At 43.2% G+C, this 26,236-nt stretch overlaps 1 protein-coding gene across 1 annotated transcript in view; it reads left to right on the forward strand.

Moving 5' to 3' along the window:
- PRKCQ (protein kinase C theta) overlaps positions 1 to 25,947 on the forward strand; it is a 74,036-nt gene extending 48,089 nt beyond the window's left edge. The window contains exons 14-18 of the mRNA XM_081298415.1: positions 941 to 1,003; positions 8,159 to 8,297; positions 14,680 to 14,868; positions 22,676 to 22,804; positions 25,229 to 25,947. Of these exons, the coding sequence (XP_081154541.1) occupies positions 941 to 1,003; positions 8,159 to 8,297; positions 14,680 to 14,868; positions 22,676 to 22,804; positions 25,229 to 25,384 (676 nt within the window). The 3' untranslated portion in view covers positions 25,385 to 25,947. The remainder of the gene's footprint in view (positions 1 to 940; positions 1,004 to 8,158; positions 8,298 to 14,679; positions 14,869 to 22,675; positions 22,805 to 25,228) is intronic.
- The last annotated feature ends 289 nt before the right edge of the window (positions 25,948 to 26,236 follow it).

A 26,236-nucleotide genomic window follows, 5' to 3' on the forward strand; every position in this document is an offset into this window, starting at 1 on the left:
GAAAGAGAGACCTTGATGCACCAGTTCCTGCAAAACTCCTGGCAGGAGTGGTGGCTGTTTTGTCAAATCTAGTGGGAAGCACTTTGCCACTCTTGTTGCCTCCAGGAACCCTCTGCAGAGTCCCCTCAGATGGTTATTTATCTGATCTCTGCAGCAGTAACATCACTGGTCATTTTTGTGTGTTAGAAACAATCCACTCAGTCCACCATCCTCTCCAGCTCTGTAACACACGAAACTGGCCAGGACACATACTGTTGATCTGTTTTGCCCTAAATATCTTCCAGGAGGGAGACTTTTGCTCTCTTCCATAAAACTCAGAAAGTCTCATTTCCAGGAAGCTCTCCCTCATATCTGTGCTTAATCCCACTAGAGAAGCGTAAACTCATTTCCTTTAAGTCTGCCACCAGTGAGATGCAGAGTAACTTATCAACTTGCATCTTCTAATATCCTCTTTCCACCTCTCAGGCTATGTTTCTTGCCCAGGCTCAACTTTGTAAATATGAAGGCAAACCAGGCAGGTCTGTTGGGAATGGCCTTGCAGACAGCCCTTGGGCTCCAAGGCAAGTTTTAAAATTAAGGAGAAAATTATTTTTGTATTATCATACACTATGACACTGAGTGTTTGTGTAAGTTCTATTAGCAAAAAAAAAAAATGGCAGCATGAGCATTGCAGTTTAAAATATAAGAACAAATTGCAAATGGAGGCCAGGCAAATTTAAGATATCAGCTCTGGTTCATACTCCCCAGGCTGATGCTGCTAGCAGACCATGAGTCCTGGATTTCCAAAGTATAGAATGGATGACATCTTCCTTGTTAGGATTAAGCAAGATTATGAGTCCATTTAGTCAAGGACTGTCTGCACATAGGTACCAGACTGGGTTGGGGGCTGGCTGTGAACTGTCAGTACATTGCCATTTAACCTTTGCCCTTTTTCCCTCAGGTTTTATGCTGCTGAAATCATCCTTGGTCTGCAGTTCCTTCATTCCAAAGGAATTGTCTATAGGTAAATTGTGCATTATGGAAACAAATACTAAGCTATCCAATTTCCTGGCCCTGTTCATTTAATCTTTGCCCTTGGGTGCTATGCCGTGGCTGGGGAGTGTGCCTTAGTATTAGAAAGTTCTCCACCCAGAACCATGGATGCTGATCTGCCAACAACCAAGTAAGAAATTCCAGGCTCCACACATGAAGGTCCTAGCCTTATTCTGACTTTATTGTGGCCCTTACTCTTCTCCTCCCTTTCATCCTGTTCTCTGATTTCCTTCCATTACTCTGATTTCTCTCCAGCATCTTATTTTCTCCCTCACTGGTTGCCTTTGCACCCCCTGATCTGGTTCACATTTGTAGAATTGTGCAGAACACCTCTCTGTCCTCTTTCCTGAATCCAAAATTCCTCCATTATACAATACCATTTCATACTCTGCTGCTGCCAAAGTCCTTAGATGAAAGCTATTGTACTTCAATCTTCTCACTTCTTTTCTCAAAACATAGCTGACACTTACTTAACATACATATCTTCAAAAGCACAGTTGTCCAATTTCCAACTCGCTCTAGATTGGGGGAAAAAGAAAAAGAAACTGATGAGGATCTGACTGAGCTGCTGGAAACCAGCACAGGGACCTCTTCTGTGACAGACTCACAATAATGACCTGGAATCACCAATAAATGCTCCATTGTGCTCCACTGGGATTGTTGAGAACAGCAGGCTGCACAGAGAGACGGTTGATATTGAGGCTTTGGTGCCCACTGAGCACACTGCCATTCTCTGGGAAATGCCGTGAGGAAGGAGGAACACCCCCGCCCCCTCCCCCACAGACACACTTTTCCAGGGAATGCCCACATGAGGGCTGCTGTATTTAGTATCACAGAATTAAAGACCTAGAGGAAGTTTGGGAAGTCAGACTTCTTAAGCAGACTCTTTGAATCTATTTTTTTAATCTATCTTCAAAATGATCAGATTAAGAAGCTGATTTATATCCTTTCATTTTTAATGCTCAAGAAATTTAGAAATATAAGAACATTATTTGACAACCTTGATTATGATCCATGGCTGACTGGATGGCTTGTTTATTATTTATTTATTGATTGATTGATTGATTGATTGATACTGGGGATTGAACCCAGGGATGCTTAACCACTGAGCACATCCCTAGCCCTTTTTTATTTTTTTTATTTTGAAACAGGGTCTCACTAAGTTACTGAGTCTGGCCTTGAACTTGCAATCCTCCTATCTTAGCCTCTCAAGCTTCTGGAATTAGAGGCATGCACCACTGTGCCTGGCCAATGGGTTTTTTGAATTTGTGTTTATAATGCCTTATTATACCTAAAATGTAATACTTGTACCTAGGTATTGAGTAGATCATGTGCAATGGATGGATGGATAGATGAAAATTTAGAAAAGTTAGAAGGAGAGAGAGCCAAAGATCTTAAAGCTGGAAAAGACCTCATGAAACTCAAAACCCATGTGCCCCTATGCATCTATTCCTCTACATCACAGTATTTTCTGGTCACACCATCTTGTAAATTAATGAACAAAAAGACCAGTCAGGGTCTAAGTTAAGCTCTAATGTCACAATCAACATTCAGAGCCTTGCTGTATCCACACATGAGGGTCGTCTTAGGCATGAATAAGAAAATATATTGTGTTTGTTTAGTGTGTACATGAGGTTGTAGGAGGTCCCTGAAAAAGGCATCATGAAATAGTTCAGACTATTTAGTGAGGTTAGGCTTTCGATTTCATGTTCCACCCCCATTGTTGAAGGCAGCAAGCTGGGTGTAGAGATGGGTCATAGTGAAGTTTTGATGCTACTGACACTGAGATCAACCTGCTTCAAGTAATCTCTCAGCTTGTATGTGATTTCGCTGATCTAAACTTTTAATTTGGCAAATGAATTTAAAGAGGGAATTCTATCAATTTCCTTTATTTGACCAGACAGTGAAGATTTTTATGAGCTTGTTCACAAAACCGATCTATTGGTCTTGAAAGGCTATCATAAGAAACTACCACAAATTTGGTAGCTTAAGAAAATGGAGCCTTATTCTCAGGTTCTAGAATCCAGAAGTCCAAAATCAGGATGTTGGCAGAACCATGTTCCTACCAAGGGTCTAGAGGAGGACCCTTCCTTGCTCCTCCAGCCTCTGGTGGCTGCAGGCACTCTTTGACTTGTTGCCTCATCACTCCAATCTCTGCCTTCATCTCCATATGGCCTTCTCTCTGTGTATATCTCTCCTCTGTGTGTCTCTCAGAACCATATTCGACAGAGTTAGTCCCCACCTTATGACAATCCAGAATGAAATCATTTTAAGATCATTAAGCATATATGCAAAGACTTTTTTTTTCTAAGCAGGGTCACATTCACAGGGTTTTGGAGGTGAGGACATGGATGTGTATTTTGGGGACCCAGCATTCAACCTTCTACAACTGGTGTCACTGAGGGTCCACTGAATCCCTTTGTTAAGCATTGTGGTGACACAAAATGTATAGAAGTCCCAACCCCAGATACCTAATGAAGCCACTTCCTGCAATTTTCTAAAAGTAGAATTGTATGAAAAAAAAAAACACAAGAAGTGCATTCTTTAAAAGTGCAAGGGAATCTGATTCCAATTAAAAGTGCAAGTGCCGAGGGAAGGAAAGCCCTCTGTGGATCTCAGTGGGATCTGCCAACCCAAAATCCCTACCTGAGAAAAAAGGATTTTGTAAAGGAGAACAAGCTTTGCACATGGAAAAAGTGACTCCAGAAAAGGCACAGAAATAGAAATAAGAAGGTCAAATGGAGGAAAAATAAACAAATGTGTCCAGCTTTAACCAAAGGCAACAACGTTGGACAGAAGTGAGAATTGAGAGCGTGAGCTGCAGAGAACCAGGTGGTGACACCATCTTTCACCACCTGCTGGGAACTGAAAGATAGTGGCCTCTTATAAACCCTCAGTCACAGTCCCTGAATTGTGTTAGATGTGAAAACAAGGACCTGAAAAATTCATAGACATGGAAAGAGACGACTCTGGTGCTTCAACCCTTAGAATGTGAGAACAGAAAGGAAACCTAAGGTTATGTTTTGTTGATGACAAAACTGGGACCTAAACCACATACCCAAAGACGCTTCCAAATGCATTCTCATGGATTATCTCATCTGATGTCACAGGAGACAAGCAAGTAAACATCATCAGCCCTGTTTTATGGGTGAGAAATTAGAGACTCAGGGAGCAGAAGTAGAGTGGCTGAGTTAGCCATAAAGCTGGAACTGGGAAGCCATTTATGACCCCCTCCACCTCCCTGAGTGGAAGAACTCTGCTTGTACTGACCACACAACTGAATGAAAGGCCTTTACTTGTTTGTGTTACACTTGACGCACAGAGGGGCAGCTCCACGAGCAGAAAAATGCTCACAGGGACAAACCAGAGCCTTGGGCTCTGCAGTTCTATTCCAGGTCCTGATGTCCTGTGGGGTGAATGTGAGGAGCAAGCAGCCTGACATGCCTCAGAACATTCTAGGCCTTTGGGTTCCGTGGCATCTCCAGTTGGCCCAGGGGGTCTGGATGGCCTTCTTCTCCCTTGTTCCCCACCCCCATGGAGGCCTGGCTTTGCAAGGCAGCCTTTCTAGATCTTTCCATTCTGATTTGCATGTCTCAAAGTTTCTATGAGCTTCTCTCACACAATCCCCAAAACATCTGTCCCACTTTAGAGAGTGGATTAAAAATTGGACATGAAGCTTATTCTTCCTTGCCTGAGGCCCAGAGAACATTTATTTTTAGGATCAGTTAAAAAATACATCCTTGTATATTTTAGCTAAACCAGTTTGATGAGAAAGACCAGGTGAGATTGGGAAAATGGGATGTGAGAAAAGACAGGGACGGCATTTGTGTCCTAGCCCACTGAAGGGCCATGCCGTCTGGGATACATCACACCACCTCTAAAAACCTTTGTTTTTTTCATCAGGGAAAATGTGAAAAAACAATCATAATAATTAGAAATTGAGTGTTGTGAAAATCAACTGATAAGATGCATGTGCAAACAAGAAAATCCAATGCAAATTTTAGATATATCTAACATTTTAGATCATTATTCTTATGAACTATGTATAGCACCAGAACTGGATATCTAGAGATGACCCCAAATCATCCTTAAGCCCAATTTCTGGGAACATGTGTGCATGGCTACAAATGATGTGCATGTTTCATATAGCAGAAACTCAAAATGGTATCAATATGGTAGAGCATGTGGATTAAATAATGAACCTGAAATTTTTAGCATAAAATAAGCCTAACCCATAATTGGGATTAGTGGAATATAATCCATAAATCACAGTGAAATTGTGTATTTCAATCTAATGTAAGATGAGGAGGTAGAACACCAATACTCTCTAATGAGAAGATCTGGACTTACTGAGCATCTTCAGTCCTGATTATGAAAGTGTGACAGCATTTGATCTAGAGAGAGAGAGCACCAGAAATAACATGACTGTGAGATGGACTTCAGGTCTCTCAGTCAGACAGAAGCCATGGGAGATGCCCTGGTAATGGAGATGACCCAACTGGCCCAGTAAGAGACATCAACTCTGGGGATATCTGCTAGTCTCCACTCAGTAAAACAGCCGCAATCCACTCAAGTTTCTCTAGCTAACTCGCTCTTACAGAAGGTGGGGGAAACAATTAAGGGGAGCATTTAGTGAGCCATTCATTGCAACTGATAATCACTGTTTGGGGATTAATTCTTTCCACAAATATTATTGAGGGCCCAGTGCATGCAGTACTATTAGCAGAGCCCTGCTCAATTACAATAAATAAGAAGCAATTTTTTTTTATCCTAAGGAAGCTTCCTGTTTTACAAGGGTAACAGACAAAACAAACATTGAAGGGAACTTTCAGAAAACATAAATATTTAGGACAAGTAACAACACTGGAACTTCTGCTTAAGCAAAAGCTAGGCCTCATTAGGAAGCCATAACAGAGGAGGCAAACTCAGCAGAAACCAGGCAGATTCTCCCTTCTCTCCGTTTCTCTTTGGATTTGTGTGGCTTCCATCACTGCTCTTGGCCTACCTACTTCATTTTCCTCTTCTTTTACAAAGTAGTCTCATTTTTCAAGGGCAAGGGCATGCAAAGGCAAGTGCCACACGCAACCCTGGGTATCTTCTCTCTTCTGGCACTTCACCAAGGCAGATCAGTGCCATTCCAACATCCAAAACCAGGAAATGAACAATCCAGCCGAGTTGATCCACTGAGGTAGAGGGGACAGGGTTACTTACTTGGGAGCAAAATCTCTGAGAAGGGAGGCTGGACAAGTCCTCCAAGAGGAGGTCCCCTAAGAGATGAGGAGAGCACCTACTCCTGTTCTCTCCCAGGTCACATTATCCAACCAATGAGAGCAGCTGCAGGCTCCAGCAGCCACGGCCCCTCGCCTTAATGACAGTGGATCTCAGAAAGTTCAGAAATTCACAGACAATAATAACAAAACCAGAAATGAAGTTAGATGTTCTATGACAAATTAGAACTCATGAGATTCTATTAACCAAAATCTTAGATAAGATAAAAAAAGAGGGGCTGGGGATGTGGCTCAAGCGGTAGCGCGCTGCCTGGCATGCGTGCGGCCTGGGTTCGATCCTCAGCACCACATACCAACAAAGATGTTGTGTCCGCTGAGAACTAAAAAATAAATATTAAAAATTCTCTCTCTCTCTCTCTCTCTCTCTCTCTCTCTCTCTCTCTCTCTCTCTCTCCTCTCTCACTCTCTCTTTAAAAAAAAAAATAAAAAAAATAAAAAAAGATAAAACTTGAAAGCAAATCATGGCAAGTCAATGTAGCACCTGAATCATCGTTAAAAGGTCAATTTTGCAGGCAGAGGATGGGAAGAAACTGGGATAATGTCACTTTGTGCTAAAAAGAAAATACTGGAGGTTTTAGTTTATAGTAAACTAAATATTAATTGTTAGTGTGGGGAAGCTACAGGAACAACCAGAACATGAGGTAGTAGTGCCATAGAATCTGCACCAGTGAGGTCAGCCATTCCAAGCATCACCTCTCAAGAATAATACAAATTCAAGACATCTGGAGGTGGAAGGGTCTGAAAGCCTCATCATGTGAGGAACAAGGTCCCTGAACTCGATGAAGGAAAGACAAGAGAGAACTTGATGTCACTTCTCACCTGTGTAATAATGCTAGAGAAGCCAATGAGAAAAAGTCACAAGGAGGTGTACATTGGTTCATTAATTTTAAAAAATCATCTGTTGCATTTATTGAAGAATAGAATTGGCTATATTAAGATACCGGTACTCTACAGAAAGAGAAATTTAAGGACATGACATTTTAGTTTTGAGGGATTCTCATTCTAGAAAATTTTTCATTAGAAATAATTTTCCTCAACTGGACTTGGAATTAGGTGCAGTATAACATAATTTTTGAAAAAAGACAGAACCATAGTATTAAATGGCATAAAAACAGCATTTTGTAAGGATTTTCCTGCTTTGTTCCCCCTCGCCCCAAAAAAAGGCACTGGCGTCAAGAGTCTCTGGCGGGGGTTCTGTCCCCATTCATGGAGCACTACTCCTTGGTAAACCAGAAGGAAGAACAGCAAAGACTGTTCCCTGAGGAACTGGCCCTGTCTGCCCCGTGTGTATTCAGGTGTATACAAGTGAAGGCGAGTTTACGGTGTACCATGTCACAGAGCACCCTACTCCAAACACCTCAGCTGCCACCCACCAGGGTATTTCATTCTTAGCTGTCTCTTCATGTCCATTGTTTCTAGAAAGCCCTCTTAAAAGTCAAGGATGCGGCATTGGGGAGATAAGCCAGGACATTTATCAACCGCCTTTGGAGTCATGCAGACAAGAAACATGGATTGAGCTCTGGAGATGAACCAGAGCTGAGCAGGGCATGGAGGACACAAAAGTTAGAGGGAGGATCAGTCCCAAGCCAGCTGGCTGGGACAGAAGGGGCCGTGGGGAAAGCCCTGAGCATAAGCCACAAGTAGAAAACCGAGGACCAAGGAGCAGCCAGCAGTGAGCCAGGGGGAGGGAGAGTCAGCCAAGCTCCCCCTGGACTCCCTCTTTGGCCCCCTCCTGGCTGTGCCAAGATGAGCTACCGCGCCCCCAGGACCAGCCATTTTATTTTAAGAAAATTGTTATCTATTCAAGTGTGGTTTTTGCTTTTGCTTTTGTTTTTCAGGGACTTGAAGCTAGATAATATCCTGCTAGACAAAGATGGGCATATCAAAATAGCAGATTTTGGGATGTGCAAGGAGAACATGCTGGGAGATGCAAAGACCAATACTTTCTGCGGGACCCCTGACTACATCGCCCCGGAGGTAGGGACATGCCTCCTGGAAGGCCCTGCGCCTGCCCATCCCCGCTCAGCACACCTAGGACAAGTGCTTCCTCCTCCCTTCAAATCGAAGGTTTCCCATATTTGGGTTCAAGATTTGATTTTTTTTTCTATCGCCTAAAACGTAGCCATACATAGAGTTTGTTCCTATGATCTTACCAAGGCTGCAACTTACATTCATGAGGACGTCTCCAGGGCTTGAAGACTCCAGCACTCCCTTTCAGTCATGGCTCTGACTCTACACCAGTCTTAAAACAAGTTCATTCTGTTCAGACTGGTCAGAAGAGCAACTGGCGAGAGTCAGGTAGAAACGGGTTTAATTGCAAGACCCAAATAGCAGTTTCCATTCTGGTACTGTGTAAGTAAGAATAGAGAGATTGCCAGAATTCTCAAGATCCCACTTTCTCTTACGTAAAGTGGGTATAATACTGACACAATGTTATTGTAGACATTAAATGAGATAAAGTTAGATCTCATCCCACCCACCCCCCAAAACAATTATAGTTATAACAACAGTTGCTATCATAATCTGAACAGTATGTGCTCAAAAAGCATTTTTCCATCTGACTGAACTCACATCTCTCTCCCCCTTTGTATGGAATCACCCCAGTTCTTCACCCCAGGGAGGTTAGAGGCTGCCTTGCCGCTCCATCCTTCCCAGAGCACAGTTCTTGTCCTCTTTGCTCTCTTTTTATAGATCTTTGACTCTCTCCATCTCACTGAATGTTTGCTTGAAAACCTTATGCTATTTTTTATTCACTTTCTAAAACTTTTTTTAATTATTTTAAAGTAATTAAATGTTTACAGGAGGTTGCAAAAGCGGTACCCTTCACTCAGCTTCCCCCAATGGGTGCATTTCACACAGTTAGGGTACAACATCAAAACCAGGAGGTTGACATTGGTACAAGGCACAGGTGGTTCTGTGCCATTTTCTCACCTGGGCAGATTAGGCAATCTCTCCTTTTATACCCAAGGATCCCCTGCAGGGCTTGCTAATCACTATCCTTAAGAAGACAAGTAAATGGCCTAATTGACAGGTGTTCAGGAGGGTCGTCTAATAAGTCAGTGATAGTCAGCACTTTGATTTCTCAGATGAAACAAATTCAGTGACAAATCCTGATCTTTACCAAAGTAACTGTGGCAGCTAGGGTCTAAGAACTGGGTGGTTTTTGCGCTGTGCTTATGTGGTATTTAATTTTAACTTAACCTTGTTTGAAGGCAAATGTTGGCCTCTGTTGCACAAGAAATTACCGCCTTCAACTGTCAAGGAATTGTTGAGCTCACAGAGCTCGGCTCATTGATTTAATAACTTTCTGGGCTGCTTTCAGGTTAGCACAAATGCAGATATCGATGCAGTAAACCATTTCTAGTTTGAAGTGAAGCCAAAGCTAATTAAGGCACAAGGGAAGCAGACCTCAGAGGGGAGGTTCGGTTCCACTATGTTATTCCCTTAGCAAGAATTATACAACATTGGCTAGGCTCAGACCACATCACTGTCACCCTCTCAACCTCACGTGAGCTGTCTCTGTTTCCTTCCTCTCCACTTAGGATGTCACATTACGTTTACCTTGCTCTTATTCATTCCTGTGCACAAATGCCCTGCGCTATTTCCTTTCCTTGGCAAACCTTCCTTCCTGATTCTGTTTCTGCCTGCCTCTTTTAGAATTTAGCCGATTCTCTCTCTCTTCCTCCCTCCCTTCCCCTCCCCCTCCCTTTTCCTCCCTCTCCCTCTCTCTCTCTCTCTCTCCCTCTTTCTCTCTCTCTCTCTCCCCAACTTCACTCTCTAATTTTTTTATTATTTTTTATTTACATATGACAGCAGAACGCATTACAATTCTTATTATACACATAGAGCACAATTTTTCATATCTCTGGTTGTATACAAAGTATATTCACACCAATTCATGTCTTCATACATGTACTTTGGATAATAATGACTGAGCTACATCCCCAGCCCCTCTCTAATTTTCAAGCATGCTTCTCTCCACATGATCCCATGCTCAGTTCTCAGCTCTTCCTACTGTAAATTCTCCATGACTATGCTTTTAGCTCCAGAATCAGTATATCCAGCCCCAACTTCTTGCTCAGACCCACATGTCCACGTTCCTGCCTGAGTTCTTCGACTACCTTCAAATATACAGTTCCCAAACTCACTTGTCTCTTCTACTTCTTCCTCCCCTCCTCCACCTGCTCCCTTTCCCTTTTATCTCCATTCTTGGTGAATCTCATGTCATCCATCTAGTTGACTAGATAGAGAACTAGGAATTCCCCAAGTTTTCTCCTTCTTCCTTAACCCCCAGGACCAAGCAAACTTCAAGACCTCCCTAAATTGAACCTCCCCTGGCTATCCACTCCCCCAACATTCTGAATGAAGTAACACTATCTATCTTGATTTCTTCTCTATCTTCAAAAGGAAGTCCTTTAATTTAGTGTCCCCCCCCCATTTTTACTGGGGTTCCCCCAGTCTAGGACATCAGCATCTCTTGCCCTGGATTTCAGCAATGCCCTCTCATGTGACTTTCCTCCATCCATACCCATCCCACCCATCCCTCCATCCACTCATCCTCACCAATACCCATGTATCCTCCTTACATATTTTTTTAAAAATTTTGACGATATTCTTTCAGCAGTTAAAAGAGCACCCCCAAAATCTGTATATGTATCTATCTGAGTCACATGCCAACTAATACAGACTGTGTATTGTAACACGTGCCTCAAAAGGCCTATAATCACATTGAAGATGAGCCAAAAATAGTATTAAACAACTAACTTTTATTCTACTTATTACTAACACAAAATCATGTATGCTTCATTAATATTAGATTAAATAACTTTTAAAATCTTGGTTTGACACTTCAGAACTCTGGGATTGAAAGGTCTGATTCATTTATTCCAGTTCTTGGTTTTCATGTCTGTAGTAACTGAAAAGATACTTCACAGAGGTACAATATGAAACAGACTTTATAATATGTACTTAAGGCAAGGATCATTGCTGACAATAGTGGATACAAGTCCATAATTCAAAGCAGTGCTTTTGATACATTCACAATTTTTTTAAGCCCACCTTTTGTAGGCTAAAACATAACTAATGAGGTCCTCCTTATTTCTAGCTTCCTCACATGTAGCTGACAAAGACCTGGTACAGGGAGTAAGAGAGATATCAGTGCCACCATTTTCTTACTTTCTGCTTATGATTGCACTATTTATTTCAGTGTTTTTTTTTAACTCAAATGTTATGTTTGCCTTATTTTTACTGCATTACCTTCAATCCAAGCCTCTTTGCAGATAACTTTTTAAAGACTTGTCATGTTGTGAAAATTAGTTTAGTTAAAACAGAAGCCAAATGGTAACACTCCAGGATTCATGGAAAGTCAATGAATGAGCCAAGTGACTGCCAGGCTGCTGCTGAGATGAGGTTTCCCACCCTTCCCTCAGGATACTGGATCCACTGTTCAAATGAAGTGAGGGTGCTAGGTCACTCTGCAAAGTAAATTTTCTTAAAGCCTAACTCCTTTCTCATTTTAGATTTTAAAAATTACTCTAAAATAAATACAAGTTCTAACTTTCTTCCCATGTCTTGTGAAATGAAATGGTCACTCTGAAGGCATGCACCCCTTTGAAGCCACTGCTCGACCAAGTCCAGAGTTGCCCATGTCATGTGCAAACCTGCTACCCCAGTGCTTTACAACCTTCAAGAAATCCCCACTATCAGCTGAGTACAAGCCCAAATCCTGAGTATAGAGCCCTGATGAAACGTCCAGTCCCATGGACATGCACCTTCCCTGACTCGGCCGCCTACTCCACCTCTGTTATCACATCCTGTCTCCTTGGTCATGGTCATCCCCATCTCTGGCCGTGTTCTCCCTAAACATACTGCTGGCTTCTGGAATACTGTTTTGTCTCCTTCTTGGTGTTGCCAGGGCACAGGAGTCTCCAATTGACCAATACACTGTTTCCCCATCAGGGACTATGATATACCCACTGTGTCCCAAGTCACCTCCCTGCAGCTCAGAGCAGGCACCCATCAGCTGTTTCCTAGATAAGTGGCTACACCAAGGTCACACCAAATGCCCATATCCAACTTGCACTGGATTCCCACCTCTGCAGTCTCCTTTCCTGTACCCAGCAAAATCCTCCCATTTGGGGGGGGGGGGACCCCACTGGTGTGCCAGCTACTTTGTGAAGTTTTTCTCTATCTCAATCATTCACCCATTGCCCTCTTCCCTTCCAAAGCTAAACAAATCAAGGCAGGTGGTTCTTCCTCATCTCACTCACCACCCACTGCAGTTCTAAGTACATGCTGCCTTGTGCTGGGTCTTTGAGTCTCTGGTTTCCTCCCCGATTGAAATAGAAATGGCTCTGTAGTTCTCAGAAAGACAACCACACACGAGAGCCCAAAGCAGCTGGGACAAAGTCCATGGAGCCATCTAGCAGACACTGATCTCTCCTTTCAGGAGAATTTGAATCACAGAAATAAGTGCATTTCAGAGCAGTATCAAGAACAACATCTAAAAAGTGAACTGTGCTTCCTGCAGCCTATGTCTCTTGAGACCTAGTGTTCCTCTCCAAATCTCCCCTGTTCCTCCTGACATTCCACTGCAGGAGGGTCTAATGTATATAATTGGAGACCCCCAGCTCATTTTGACGAAAATAGGGATGCAGTAAAGCAGGGAAACATCCTATTTTCTATTACACACTAGCCTGTCAGCCATGTGGGATTTTAGCACACAGAAGCAGCTCCTAGGAGAAAGGAGAGATGGCTTGGAAACTAAACAATATGGTCCCTGGGAGGCCACTTAGCATCAGAACAGCACTTGCCCCAATAGGCACATCAATGCAGACCTTAAGTCACCAGTTCTGTGGCTGAAGAGAAACCCTGTGGAGATGTGGAAGGTGTTATAGTATTGTTCTGGTTTCTCGGGCTTAGAGTTATGCCTTTAAGGCTGAATTCTTGGAGTAAAGACAAGGAAGGGAAAGGAGAAGGACAAAAGAAGAGACCACAGTAAGACTGAGCTAGGAAATAAGCCCCTCTAGCAGGTGCTGTTTGACCACAGTCTCTTCACCAGGCTGAGCAGAGCAGACACCAGAGACCAAATCAAATATGAAAAGAGAATCAGGCAGTGAAATCCCCAAGACCAGAACTCGGAAAAGAGACCTCAAACCAGAAACAAGACTTCCCCAAGCCCAGGTGTCATCCTCTGGCGATGACAGCATCTCGTCCTTCCGGGGACACTATGTATGAAACACCTGCCATGTGTTCCTTCAGCTGACATTCCATTCCCTGTGTGGATTTGCATTTTGCTTCTTCCTCCTAACATAAGACTGATTTTTTTTTTCAAACATCACCAAGCCTAGTAGATTTGATTTCCACCACGGTCATCTCCTGTCCTCCAAATTTCTTTTCATTTATTCTGCCAAAATGAAGTTGTTTACAATGCATTGCTCTGAGCAGTTTTTGGTTGCTTTGGCTCCCTCTTGTGGTGAGTCTTTGAAATTGCATGTGAACCTCGCTTCTCATTTAGGGCAAATTTGAACTGAGGATGCATGTTCAGTGTGTGGCTTGCACACTCCATACCTTCCGACCGTAAACAAGGAAGTTGTTGAAAGGTCAATACTCAAAGTCTTTTTTCCCAGGAAAATGAATCAGTGATAAAATAGAATTTTAAAAGACAAAATTTAGTTGGGATTCCAGACTTGAAACCTCTTCCCTAGCAGATAGACGGAGCCTGCCATCAAGCCATACGTAGATCTGAGAAATCTGAATGTCTGATTTCTCCATATGAACAGTTGTCATCCTTGGTTATTCCCCCATGATAGCCACAGAATTCAATTCTGCATCATAATGACTACACTGTGACTCCCGAGTTGACTAGTCATGATTAGCTAGGCTTTGGGGACAGGAATTGGTCAGCTCATGTCTCTGGATGCTTAATTACCACAAAGACTTTGTGCAGGGATGCAGGCCGAGTAGAAGTCAGTGAAGCCCGGGGACTTGGTTCCAGTGTTCATGCCAGAAGGCACTGGAGCACTTAGATGCGTGCTAGCTTTGTTGGGTCCCATGTCTGCCACCCAGGTCCTCATGTCACAGATAGGACTATGAAAGCTAAGAAAATGGTTCAGCATTTTCTCTTAAAGCCAGAGGGAAAACAGAAGTTGAAACTCTACAGGGTTTACTCAAAAATCTTGGCTTGTGCATCCATTTCTCTCCGTCATCAGCTATCTAGAGATAGTGTTCAGAGTGGGCTCTGTTGAGACCACAAATTATCTTCACCAACCATCATTTACGGAGTGCCCTGGAGGAGTTGGAAGTATCATCAGTCACCAGCTTCATCTATTAATTAGATCTCTGCCTTTTGGCCACACAGATCTTGCTGGGTCAGAGGTACAACCATTCCGTGGACTGGTGGTCCTTTGGGGTTCTCCTATATGAAATGTTGATTGGCCAGTCCCCTTTCCATGGGCAAGATGAGGAAGAGCTGTTCCACTCCATCCGCATGGACAATCCCTTTTACCCACGATGGCTCGAGAAGGAGGCCAAGGACCTTTTAGTGAAGGTAAGAAATGGTAGTCAAGAAGGTTTTCATAAGATCAGTAGTAGATTCTCTGCTCAATATTCCCACTCATTTCTAGATTCTGACCTACATGTGACAGAGCAAATACCAACTGTATTGAACTAGATTTAAATGGCATACCTATTTAAATCTAGTTTCAGCTGAGGCACCAATAATATGAGCATTAGGTATCCAAAGGAGTTTGAGACAAACCCTCTTGGGCATCATTTATAAGAAGAAATGCCTCCAAAACTGTTCCATGACTCTTGAATGTTATTACTTGGATATAGTTGGTCCATTTAATGATCACCCTTTGCAGCTTAAAACTTAATCTTTTGTTTCTCATATACAAAGTATTGAGTCCAATTTATCTTCCCTGACCCTGGTTTAAACCTTGACACATGACATTTCTGCTCACGCTCAGGTAAAAGATGAACCTATTGGGCTGGGAATGTGGCTCAGGAGGTAGCGTGCTCGCCTGGCATGCGTGTGGCCCGGGTTTGATCCTCAGCACCACATACCAACAAAGATGTTGTGTCCGCTAAGAACCAAAAAATAAATATTAAAAAAAATAAAATAATAAAATAAAAAAAAGATGAACCTATTGTCACTCATAGGTCATGAAACATAGGTCAGTTTCAGATGAGAAGCTGAAACTATCCTGATTAAGACATTAGTGATCATGTCCATCTTAACACGAAAGCTCAGATTTCTGCTCCCTTTCCACTGGTTGGAGTTCATGGCTGGCGCTGCTCACCTTTGGAGATGGCGGATAGTTGTGTTGTGGTTGACTGTGTCCTTGTTCTCTTCCTCTCCCACTGAGTGTGCTTCACACCACACCAGGCAGAAACCAAGTGAGGACAGAAGGGCAAGGAGAAGAAACAGTTCTCACATGGCCGCCAGCTTCACACTCCAAACCCACCGATGGTTCAAACTTAGACTTTATGAGGCCTTCTAGAGGTTCTCTGGAAATACTAATGCTTGGAGACATTTTTGGATAAAACCTTTGAAATACAGGCTGTTCAGTCCAGACCCTGGACTAGGTATTACATCAAAACTATTAGGCAATATGCTACCTCTCTGTCACCCACCCAGCAGATTGTCTCAGGAGGTGTCTAAAATGTGTACAGACCAGCTCACCCCTCACGTGCCCTATCTGTTGTGCACTGGAAACATCCATGTATCCCTCACTCTAACAAGCTCTGGAAGGCCAGGCTACCACCATCCTAGCAATAAATCCAGAAGCTACCATCCAAGCAAATGTCAGATCCCTATCCACGATAGCCCAAGATACATTAGAAATCTGTATAAAGTAGTAGAGATGGACACTGCACTCTGAGAACCACAGAGCCCCAAGGCAAACCAGTGGAGGGACCTAAGAACACCCGGGAGCCATCATTAAGGGTCATCTAGATAGAATACTAGATAGAACGCCAGTTTTCTTTTTTTGAGGATATAAAACAACATCTACAACATAAGAGTTGTAACAAGTGGTAAAATATGAAAATGAATCACAGCAATACAATATGCCAACATACACAAGACCAATAAGCCTACATTTACTGTGCTCTTCCTACAAATGTTTGGATCAGAGACCCACCCATGTGGCCAAGAGGCCAGCAAATCTAAAAGAAGTGGACCCAGAATATAGGGATTTGGAAAAAAGGAAAAAAAAAAAACATTGTTTGCTTTCTAGAATCTCCTATGTCAGCTGGTTAAAAAAGAAGATCATTTAGAAAAATGATTTTTAACCTTGTTCTCGTTATAGTAAAAATGGGAAAAGGAACAAGATCCTTCAACATTGGAAGCTATCACTGGGTATTAAATCACACCTCTGAAGAATATTCCCAAACCCATCTTTTTTCACTAGTCTCCTTTCTTCTCTTGAATAATTGGAATTAAATGTCAAGGGATTACACTTCCACCTCTTAACACAAGAGACAACTTGCCTAAGGTACTAGAAACTTTGAGGATACTCCAGGGCTCTACCTGGGAATGGAGATCTTGACTCTGAGAGACAAAGCCCTCACAGGATCCCCAGCCCCAGGTTAATGGAATGAGGTATTTAAAAACCAAGGGCTGTTCCATTCCACTTTCACTTTCTGTGAGCCAAGCAAGCAATAAATGAAGGAAACTCCCTGAATGGCCAATTAAATTCACTTTTAATAACTAAACAAAACACGTGTAAATTAAAGCTAATTTCAAAATTACCTAATAAAAAAAAAGATGACAAAGGTAAAAATAAGCTAGTGGGATTTGAATATAAACAGTTTAACTTTATGTAAAGCTAGTTTAAACATTATTACAATTCCTACAGTGAGTTTATTCTTGTTCTTATGAAGGACTCAATATTTTGAAGGACTCAGTTTTGCTTAAAGGCATATTTAAAGCTGGCTGTAATTGCCGCTTTTACTTTACACTTGGTTCTGTGAAGAACACGGTGTAAAGTGTATGTGTCAGCGCCAGCTGCTGTAACAAGACAAACTAAGTGACTTAAACCACACACCTTTATTTCTCACAATTCTGGGGACTGAAGTCCAAGTCCAAGATGAAGGTCCCACATGGTGGCTTCCTGGTGATGGCTCTCTTCTTGCTGTGTCTTCACATGGTGAGGAAGAGACAGCAAGTATGAACACTCTGCTGTCTTTTTCTCATAAGGACATTAATCCTGTTTGATCAGGGCTTCACTCTCATGATCTCATTTAACCTTAATCACTAACCTAAAGTCCCCATCTACATCCAATTGGGAGTTAGGGCATCAATGTGTGAATTTTGAGGGGAAATAACTCAGTTGCTGGCATGAGGGCTGCACTGAGAAGCCTGGACTGATAAAGTCCCTGGATGAAGATTAGGCCTGTTCTGCACCATCTGAGGACCAAGGGCACCTTCAGACACAGAGGATGTCTTCAGGCAAGTCAGGGAATGGATGCCTAGAGCCAGTTGCAACCCCCTAACATCTGTTAATGCCCCCCAGAAATCCAGCTTTCCCACCATGCCTCCCAAACCCAGGGATCTCAGGATCTGAGATAGCTTCAGGCGAAGATGGAGAGTGGAGGTGGGACCCCGGCCAAATGGAGACAACCAGGGGTAACTGCGGGAGGAAGCTAGGAGTGAGAATTTCCCAAGTGAGAAAGACTAGGAAGAAGGAAAAGATTGCTTCCTGTTGGGGAGAAAGAGGGAATATTCATGTGCCCAGAAACCCACTGAGCAATACAAGAACAACAATATGGATATCCCAAATGACCTAGATGGATCTCAAGAGCAAGAAGTCAATCTCAAAAGTCATGTATTCTATAAGTCCACTTACATAACATCATTGACATTATGTTAAGGTGATGGCTCAGATCCACACATGTGACAAAATGTCCTATACACACACATCATTCCAACGCTAGCTCCTGGGTTTGTTATTATGCTACCATTATGTGAAACATAGCCATTGCAGAAGACTTGGCCAAAGACACACGAGACATCTCTGTACAAGCTTTCTAATGTGCCAAGAATCTGTAATTATTTCAAAATTAAAAGCTTAAGAGCAAAACTACACATAAGTGTAAATGCCATGCAAACACACACACACACACACACACACACACACACAAATTCAACATGTGCAGAGTAGTGTCAGTGGCAAAGAAAGATTTGCCATGAGAGTAAGAAATAAATTTGATGAATTGAACAGAAGCCAAGACAAGTGAGAATAAAGAAGATAGACTAGTAGGTAAAAGAGGTTTTATAGCCATATGAAAGAGTCTAAGCTTAGTATTTCCCACATGAGTTAGTAAAAATCCCATGTCCTTTCTCATGCCCATATTCCAGAAGTTGGGCTGATTAAAACTTAGATTCCATCATGCAATTTGCTGCCAGTGACTGGCTTCCGGTTCTGTCTCTACCTCTCAGCTGCTTTGACCTAACAACCCCCACATTCTCAGGCCCTTTGTCTGCAAAAGTCAAAGGTAACATCATTTCTCAGACATTTCCTCCAGGAACTTCTGCATGATGTTGTGAAACCTAGAAGTCATGGGTCCTCTGGAAAAGCTGAACGAAGCAGCCTTCTGTGACTTCCGTTATAAGCATCAGTGTCAGGCTGTATCCCTTACCCCTCATAACACATGGGGGCATGTAGAGCACTGAACAAATTTCATGTCAAGAGCAGCTGTGATCCATCAAGAATTCCCGGGGGTGGGGGACACTGCGGTCCAGCTAATTACTGCCAAAGAAAAACCTTTTCCTCCCTATTTATTCATGCAGGATGTCCTGTCCTTTTGTTTGAAAATGATGAAAAACTAATGATCTTGAACAGAAATGTTTCCCTTTCAATAGACATATCTAAGGAAGGACTGAACAGAGGGTGGATTCCAGGTACAACCTGTCCCAGCCGATGGTGGCCCTCCTCAGCAGCTAGGAACTGCTTGCTTCCTTGCTCAGGCTGTCAAACAGATTTAAACAAGCTCCAGCTACATCCTGACCATTCGTGCAAAAGTGTGCTGTTTCCTATCAACGTAAACCACCCTTCTGACAGCTTTTAAGGGCGATGACAAATCTTTCTTCATGAACTTTATTTCCCTGGAGCCAGTAACCTTGACCTCCTCAGGAATGGTCATCCTCAAGACTGTAGGCAGGTCAATTTGCTTCAGGCAGAAAAGATGATAATTCACTACTCTGTGCAAAACTAGAAAAAAATATTGGACTTTGAAGCTATAGATCACATGATCTTCTCATTATCCATTTTACTTTTTAAAGTACACTTTTGACATTTCATAGGTACATAAACCAAGCTCAGAAGTCTCTTTGTCACAGTTTTCTTAGTACAAATGCCACATGTTTGCCAAAAAAAAAAAAAAAAATCGAATGGAAAACCTAGCGTGGTGCACACCTGGCCCAGGGTAGCTACTTCTAACTTAATTCCTAAAGCATTTCATTATAACATCAGCTAGTTGGGGGCCCATTCTTGACGCACTTAAACCTTGTATCTACTCCTATTTCATCAAAATATCCTTAAGTGGTAGAGGTCATTTACTAGGATCATTTCCAGGAAAGAGATACAGGGCATGTCACTTACTCCCTCTGGTTTTGAAAATATCACCATCTGTTGAGTTTAGCTTTGGAGTCCACAGGAAAATATATGTCACTGTGAACTTAGTGTCTTTTCTATAAAGGAGGCTAAAAAGAGAAAACAGGGAGCTAAGAGAAGAACTGCACATGGAAAGACAGGATATTCGTTTAGGCAGCCAACGTTTGCTGAACACCTACTTTGTGCACGGCACTCAACTAGACTTTGAAAGAAATAAAAATACAGTCTGCTTTCCAGATGTTACAAACCAATAGAAAACAGTCTTGGGATGTGAGGGGGAGATGCCAGGTGAGAATTTCTATAGTGGGAGATGGTCTGTGGCACTCAGCAGAGAGACCCCCTAACACTAAAAATAGGAAAGAGGCTGCTGATCATTGAGACCCTGCCACTGACTGGATGTGTCATTTTGAGCCAGTGACTTAGCTACTCTGAGCCTCATTTTCCTTAACTGACAACTGGGATAACAATACAGTATCTGCTTTTTGGACTTGTTTTTAAAATCAAGACAAGGACATGAAATTCCGTTTAAACAGGAGAAATAAATACCAAAGGTCTATTGGAGAGCACTGTGACTAGAGTTAACAATAATGTACAGTGTAATGGAAATTTGAAGAGCACGGAGTTTAATGTTCTTATCACACACAAAGGTTAAAGTCTCCGAGGTGATGGATATGTTTGTTAGTTTGGCTCAGTCATCCCATGATGTATACGTATATCAACATATCACATTGTACCCCATAAATCGTACAATTAAAACAAACAAATCAAGTCAGGATGATGTAGCTGAGCCATCTAGCACAGCGCCTGACTCTCAAAGAACAGACGTAGGGATGAGTGACGTTATCAATCTTGAGCCCCGAATGTTGCCTGGGGCTCATGGATCTTCGAACTCTAGAAATGACCTTGATTAGTCCTTGTTTACAGATGAGGACCACTAAGTTTTGCATCTTCAATGTCCTGCAAAAGGCCCATGTGCCAATGGCTTAGTCCCTGGCTTACAGCTGTTGAGAGATGGTGGAATCTTAAAGAGGTAGAGCCTAATGAGAGGGCTTAGGTCATCAGCACATGTCCTTGAAGGGGACTGTGGGACTCCAGCCCTTCCTCTTCCTCTCTGCTTCTTGGGTGCCACAAAGCGACCAGCCCTACCCCACCATGGTCTCCCCACCAGGACATACTGCCTGAGCACAGGCCCAAAAGCATCAGGGCCGATCATGCATACATTGACACCTCTGAAGCCATGCACCAAAGCAAACCTTTTCTCTTTTTTAAATTGGTTCTCTCAACTATTTTGTTACAGAAATAGAAAGCTGACTAACACAAGGAATTGAGACTCAAAAAATGTATCCAGCACCACGTGGGTAGTAAATTTCTTGGGTAAACAGCCCATTGTTCTTTGCATGGCACAGTTGTTTTGTCCTCAGCTGCTATAGAAACCCAGGTTTCCACAGAGTCCTCAGTGGTCCCCCCACCACAAGAGGGCGAGAGGCAGGGGGGCCAAGGAGGACTTTACCAAGTGGATGTGCTAGATGGCTGCGTGCACACCACGCTGGGAACTTTTCAAGAGATTCTCCTGCTTTAAAAGAAAAAAGAAAAAAAAAAAAAACCTCACTTGCTACAGGATGTTGTTTGATCTTTATGGTTTTGGTAGAACAGAGCCTCCAAAGACTTTCGAGCAGTAGATACCAAAGGTGAAACGGCGTTTTAGAACATACAAATGCTGTTCTTGCAAGTCACAAAAGCAAAAGATGGAGGCAAGTCCTTGTCAAACCCCCAGGAAAGTCGCTGTGTTTCACCATGGGCCTGGTTGAAAGATTCACAGTTTCCTTGAGATGCCTGTGACCAGGGGTCACCTTAGAAACAAACAGCTGATCCAAGAGTACAGGAGGGCTGGGGGTGTGGCTCAGTAGTACAGCACTTGACTGGCATGTGCAGAGCCCTGGTTATAATACTCAGCACAGTGGAAAATAAAACTTGGAAGGGGGACTTCTCCAAACGCCCAGGGACAGTATAAGAAGAAACATAAGCATCTCTTAGGTGACTGTAAGAGAACATTGAATGAAATGTCACCGCCCCAGCAGGCTAGAGGAGTCAAGGTGGTTCTCTATACTCAGGTGCCTTGCAGAGTTTCAGGCTGACCATGTGGGACTAGTTCATATGACCCCCAAGGCCCATGGTATGGGGACCCTAAGAAGAAATCATAATCAACTGACAGCCAATCAAACAACAAATCATCACTTAGTCTTTGCTGTTGGGTCTTACAGGTCAGGAGTTTGAGTGCACAAATGTATGTGTGAGCGTGTGTGGGCGTCCGTGTGTATGCGTGTATGTATGATTGTGCATGTGTGTTCGTGTGTTCACATGTACATGTGTTTGTATGTAGGCGTGCGTGCGTCTGTATGAGGGTGCACCTGTATGCTCCGTGTGTGTGCCAATGGCTATTTTATCATCCTCAGAATAGCCCTGTGAGTTGAGCCCTTGGCTCAATTTATTAAATTCTGTGATTTGCCAAAGATCCCATTAATAATACCTGGTGAAGCTGACCTGAGGCTAGAACAGGGTCATAAAGTAAAGGCTCCGAGTGTTCAGGAAGTCTCATCCAGGGAGAGTGTCAGGGCCAGTTGGACCTGAGTCATAGGCAGGCAGGAGGCTGTCCATAACAGGTCCAGCACCACCTGGTGTGAAGTGGTTCATCCCTTGAGCAGTAAGGTAAGCTGCCTGTCCTCTGCTCCTTTTCAGCTCTTTGTGAGAGAACCAGAAAAGAGGCTGGGCGTCAAGGGCGACATCCGCCAGCATCCTATGTTTCGGGAGATCAACTGGGAGGAACTTGAGAGAAAGAAGATCGACCCACCTTTCAGGCCCAAAGTGGTGAGGACTCAGCTGTGGGACGATTGTCCACCACTCTCCCATCCTCACAGGCTGCTCCAAGCTCTGCCCAGTCCTTACACCTCCCCAGCCCACCCTCTGGGGAAGAATTTTCTGCTTCCAGACAGGCTAACTCCCTGCGAGCTGAATCTAGGGGTATTTGCCACTGAGCTATACCCCAGCCATTTTTATGTTTATGTTTCTCATTTTGAGACAGAGTTTCACAAAATTTCTAGGCTGGCCTCCAATTTGCAACCCTCCTGCTCCAGCTTCCAGGTAGCTGGGATTATAGGCGTGCACCATGGCACGGGTCTTGCTTGTAAAATTTAATGTCTATAGTCAAAATGTCCCTGCATGAAGAATGAACTTCAGAGTGTGTCTGGGTGTGGGATATGTATTTTGAGGGGTGGCTGTCAGATGAGAGGGGCTTCTGGCAGATGCTATGTACATACTTAGTGGTCACAGGCTGAGTGGTCCAAACTTGTCCCTAAACCTGCATTCTATGTGAGGAATGTTGGAACCATTTTTCCATTCAAGTTTAGCTACCATCTGTAATGTGCTCCCATAGCTACAGTCTCTAGTGGAAATCATTAGGTGTTCTTCAGCTGAAGGAAGGAAAAGTAAACCAGTGTTTAGAAAAAGATAGATCTCTGACTTCCCGTGTGCTTTTGCACTAGTGAAAGTCACTAACCTGTATCAGAAAAGGCAGAGCAACCTGGCTTACAATAAGATGAGCATCATAAAGTGGAAACAAAAATGAACCACAGTCAAGGTGAAAAAGTTCTGGAGATGGGCGGTAATGGTTACACAATGACGAGAATGTGCTTACTGCCACTCAACTGTACTCTGAAGTAATGGACCAGGAGTGGTGGAGTATACCTTTAATCCCAGCTACTCAGGAGGCTGAGGCAGGAGGATCACAAGTTTGAGGCCAGCCTCTGCAACTTAGCAAGCCCCTCAACAAGTTAGGAAGACCCTGTCTCAAAATTTTAAAAAAATGAAGATAAAAGGCCGGGGCTACAGCTCAGTGGTAGAGTGCTTTCCTATCATTGGGAGGCTCTGAGTTCAATACCCAGCACTGCACACACACAAAAAAAGGTTAAAAGGCAAATTTCATCTTATATATATATATATATATTTATCACAGTTTTTAAGTAAGTTTTTAAAGTAAGTAGTAAGTGGTGAATTTGCCAGCTTTAAAGCTTTAACTATTGCTGGTGATTGCTGGAAACAGGGTCATAATTACTTGGCTGGGCATGGACCATCTCTGCCATGGCTGCTGAAATAGCACAGGCTTGTAGGTTTCGCCCCAGGATACAGCCATAGCTGTTACCATGACAGCAAATGGCTGGAGGAAGCCATGTGCCTCATCCCCAGGGTTAGAAGAGTTGTTCTTAGCATATGTCTCAGGCATACGTCTCAGCCGGGCCTCTCGCCCTCTGACTAGTTATGGTGATATCACATCCAATACACTATTGACCATTTACTTATGATAAGGTGAGTTTTTGCCTGATTTTGGCCATGGGAACAGCTGACTTCTGCCTGACCTTCTACTGCAGATTAGCATTGACTTGATATTTGCCATATAAAAATCAGATGTTTGATTTGGGCTTGATCCACAGGACAATTCTCAGTTCTGCTGGTAGGAAGGCATTTCCCTGGCCTGGGGTCTGAGCAGCTCTTTGTAGACAGGGGCAGCAAGCTCTAGACCTCACCATCCCACAGCCCCTTGCAGGTGGGAAGCCTGACCTTGATTTTGCTCATGTGACCTTCTTTTGATAATGGCTAATCTCATCTTTGAAAGCTGAAATGTACTGCATGCCGATCAGAATTCATCAATAGCTATTTGTTATTACTAGCCCCGCCTCTTTTTCCAGTCTCGAGAACCAATAGGACCAAGGATCTGAAAGGCGCTTGTCCCAGTCTGTGTTGTCTCTAGAAGACAATAAAATTAACACAGGCAGAGGAACCAACAATAGCAAAGGATGCGGGTAAAAGAACAGGAATATATAACCTGCCAGGTTCCTTCCCACCTCCTTCCCTTGCCGCCCCCCCCCCCCACACCACCTCCTCACCTCCGTTCCAGATAAAGGACAGAGATCAAATGTGGGCTCACCACTTTTTCAAAGGTGGCCAGTCCTCCTTCACAGAAATTCTGAACGAGGAGCATTAGATGCTATGGAATGAACACCGGGGAGCCACGCTATGTGGATTTCATGATATTACTAAAAAACTGATGACTCAGTATCACAGAGACATTCACTGCCAGCCGTTCATGATAACCTGTAAGTTTCCTTTCGGTTTAGCGTTTCCGCAGATGCCAGCTTTGTCAGACACAGATGATAGCCTTGACAACCAAAGATGAGATCATGAATGTAGCCACTGATTTTCCTTTTCCCTTTTTCTCCCCCTTCAACGCTGACCCAGAAATCACCCTATGACTGTAGCAATTTCGACAAAGAATTCTTGAATGAGAAACCCCGCCTGTCGTTTGCTGATAGAGCCCTGATCAACAGCATGGACCAGAATATGTTTAGGAACTTTTCCTTCGTTAACCCGGGGATGGAGGGGCTCATCTCATGAACCCCACCTCTGCAGAGCCTCGAGGGAATTCATCTTCTTCCTGTCCCCGGTTCCAGCAAACACTTCTTGGGTCCCTTCTTCAAGAAGGAAAAGGAAAGAAACACTCGACAATAAAGGCTGAGTGAGCCCTTTTAGCGCCTCACGTGACATTTTATCTGTAGCAGAAACCAACTCTACTTCACTAATGACAAAGGTCCCATTTTATCTCCTGGCATCTTTCACAGCCGACCTTGAAGTTAGGTCATTACTAACCCTAGCTATTTACTTGAAAAATGGCTCTTTACACTGTGAAAGATTTGAAACCTAATACTTCTCTAAATTACGGTTCTTCCCTTGGGCATCAACTGCTGATCAATGAAATGTTTGATGAATCAAGGAGCAAAGTAGTACAAAGACGGAAACAGCCATCACCTAGCCTAGTAGTGGATCTCACTTAGCCGCAGACTAGTAACCACTAACCCATTTCGCGCTACGCGTACCTGCGGAATGGTAAATGGTTTGGTGGGGGAACCCTACATAGGTTCTAATAGGATTCTTCACAATAAACGAAGCTTGTAACTTGAGATTCACAAATCCATTCATTCTGATTAGCCATATAAAATTCACAGGAAAGAGGAAAATGGAAAGAGCTTGTGTGACTGGATAGGGAAGGCTCACTAATTAGAACACCGACTTTGGTTGTCTTGTCAACGTAGAAATTAAGTTCAGAGTCCAACAAAGATAATATCATTTTACACCTGTCCGGCTGTCATTCATCACCATCCTCACCCCACGACAAGAAAAGAAATGAAGTGCACGATTTTTCTAAAAGAAAAGATCACCAGTCCCTCCTATGACCTCACTGTTGTAATT

Source organism: Spermophilus citellus, assembly GCF_964194105.1.
Source record: "Spermophilus citellus genome assembly, chromosome: 6".
In the NCBI taxonomy this organism is placed as follows: Eukaryota; Metazoa; Chordata; class Mammalia; order Rodentia; family Sciuridae; genus Spermophilus; species Spermophilus citellus.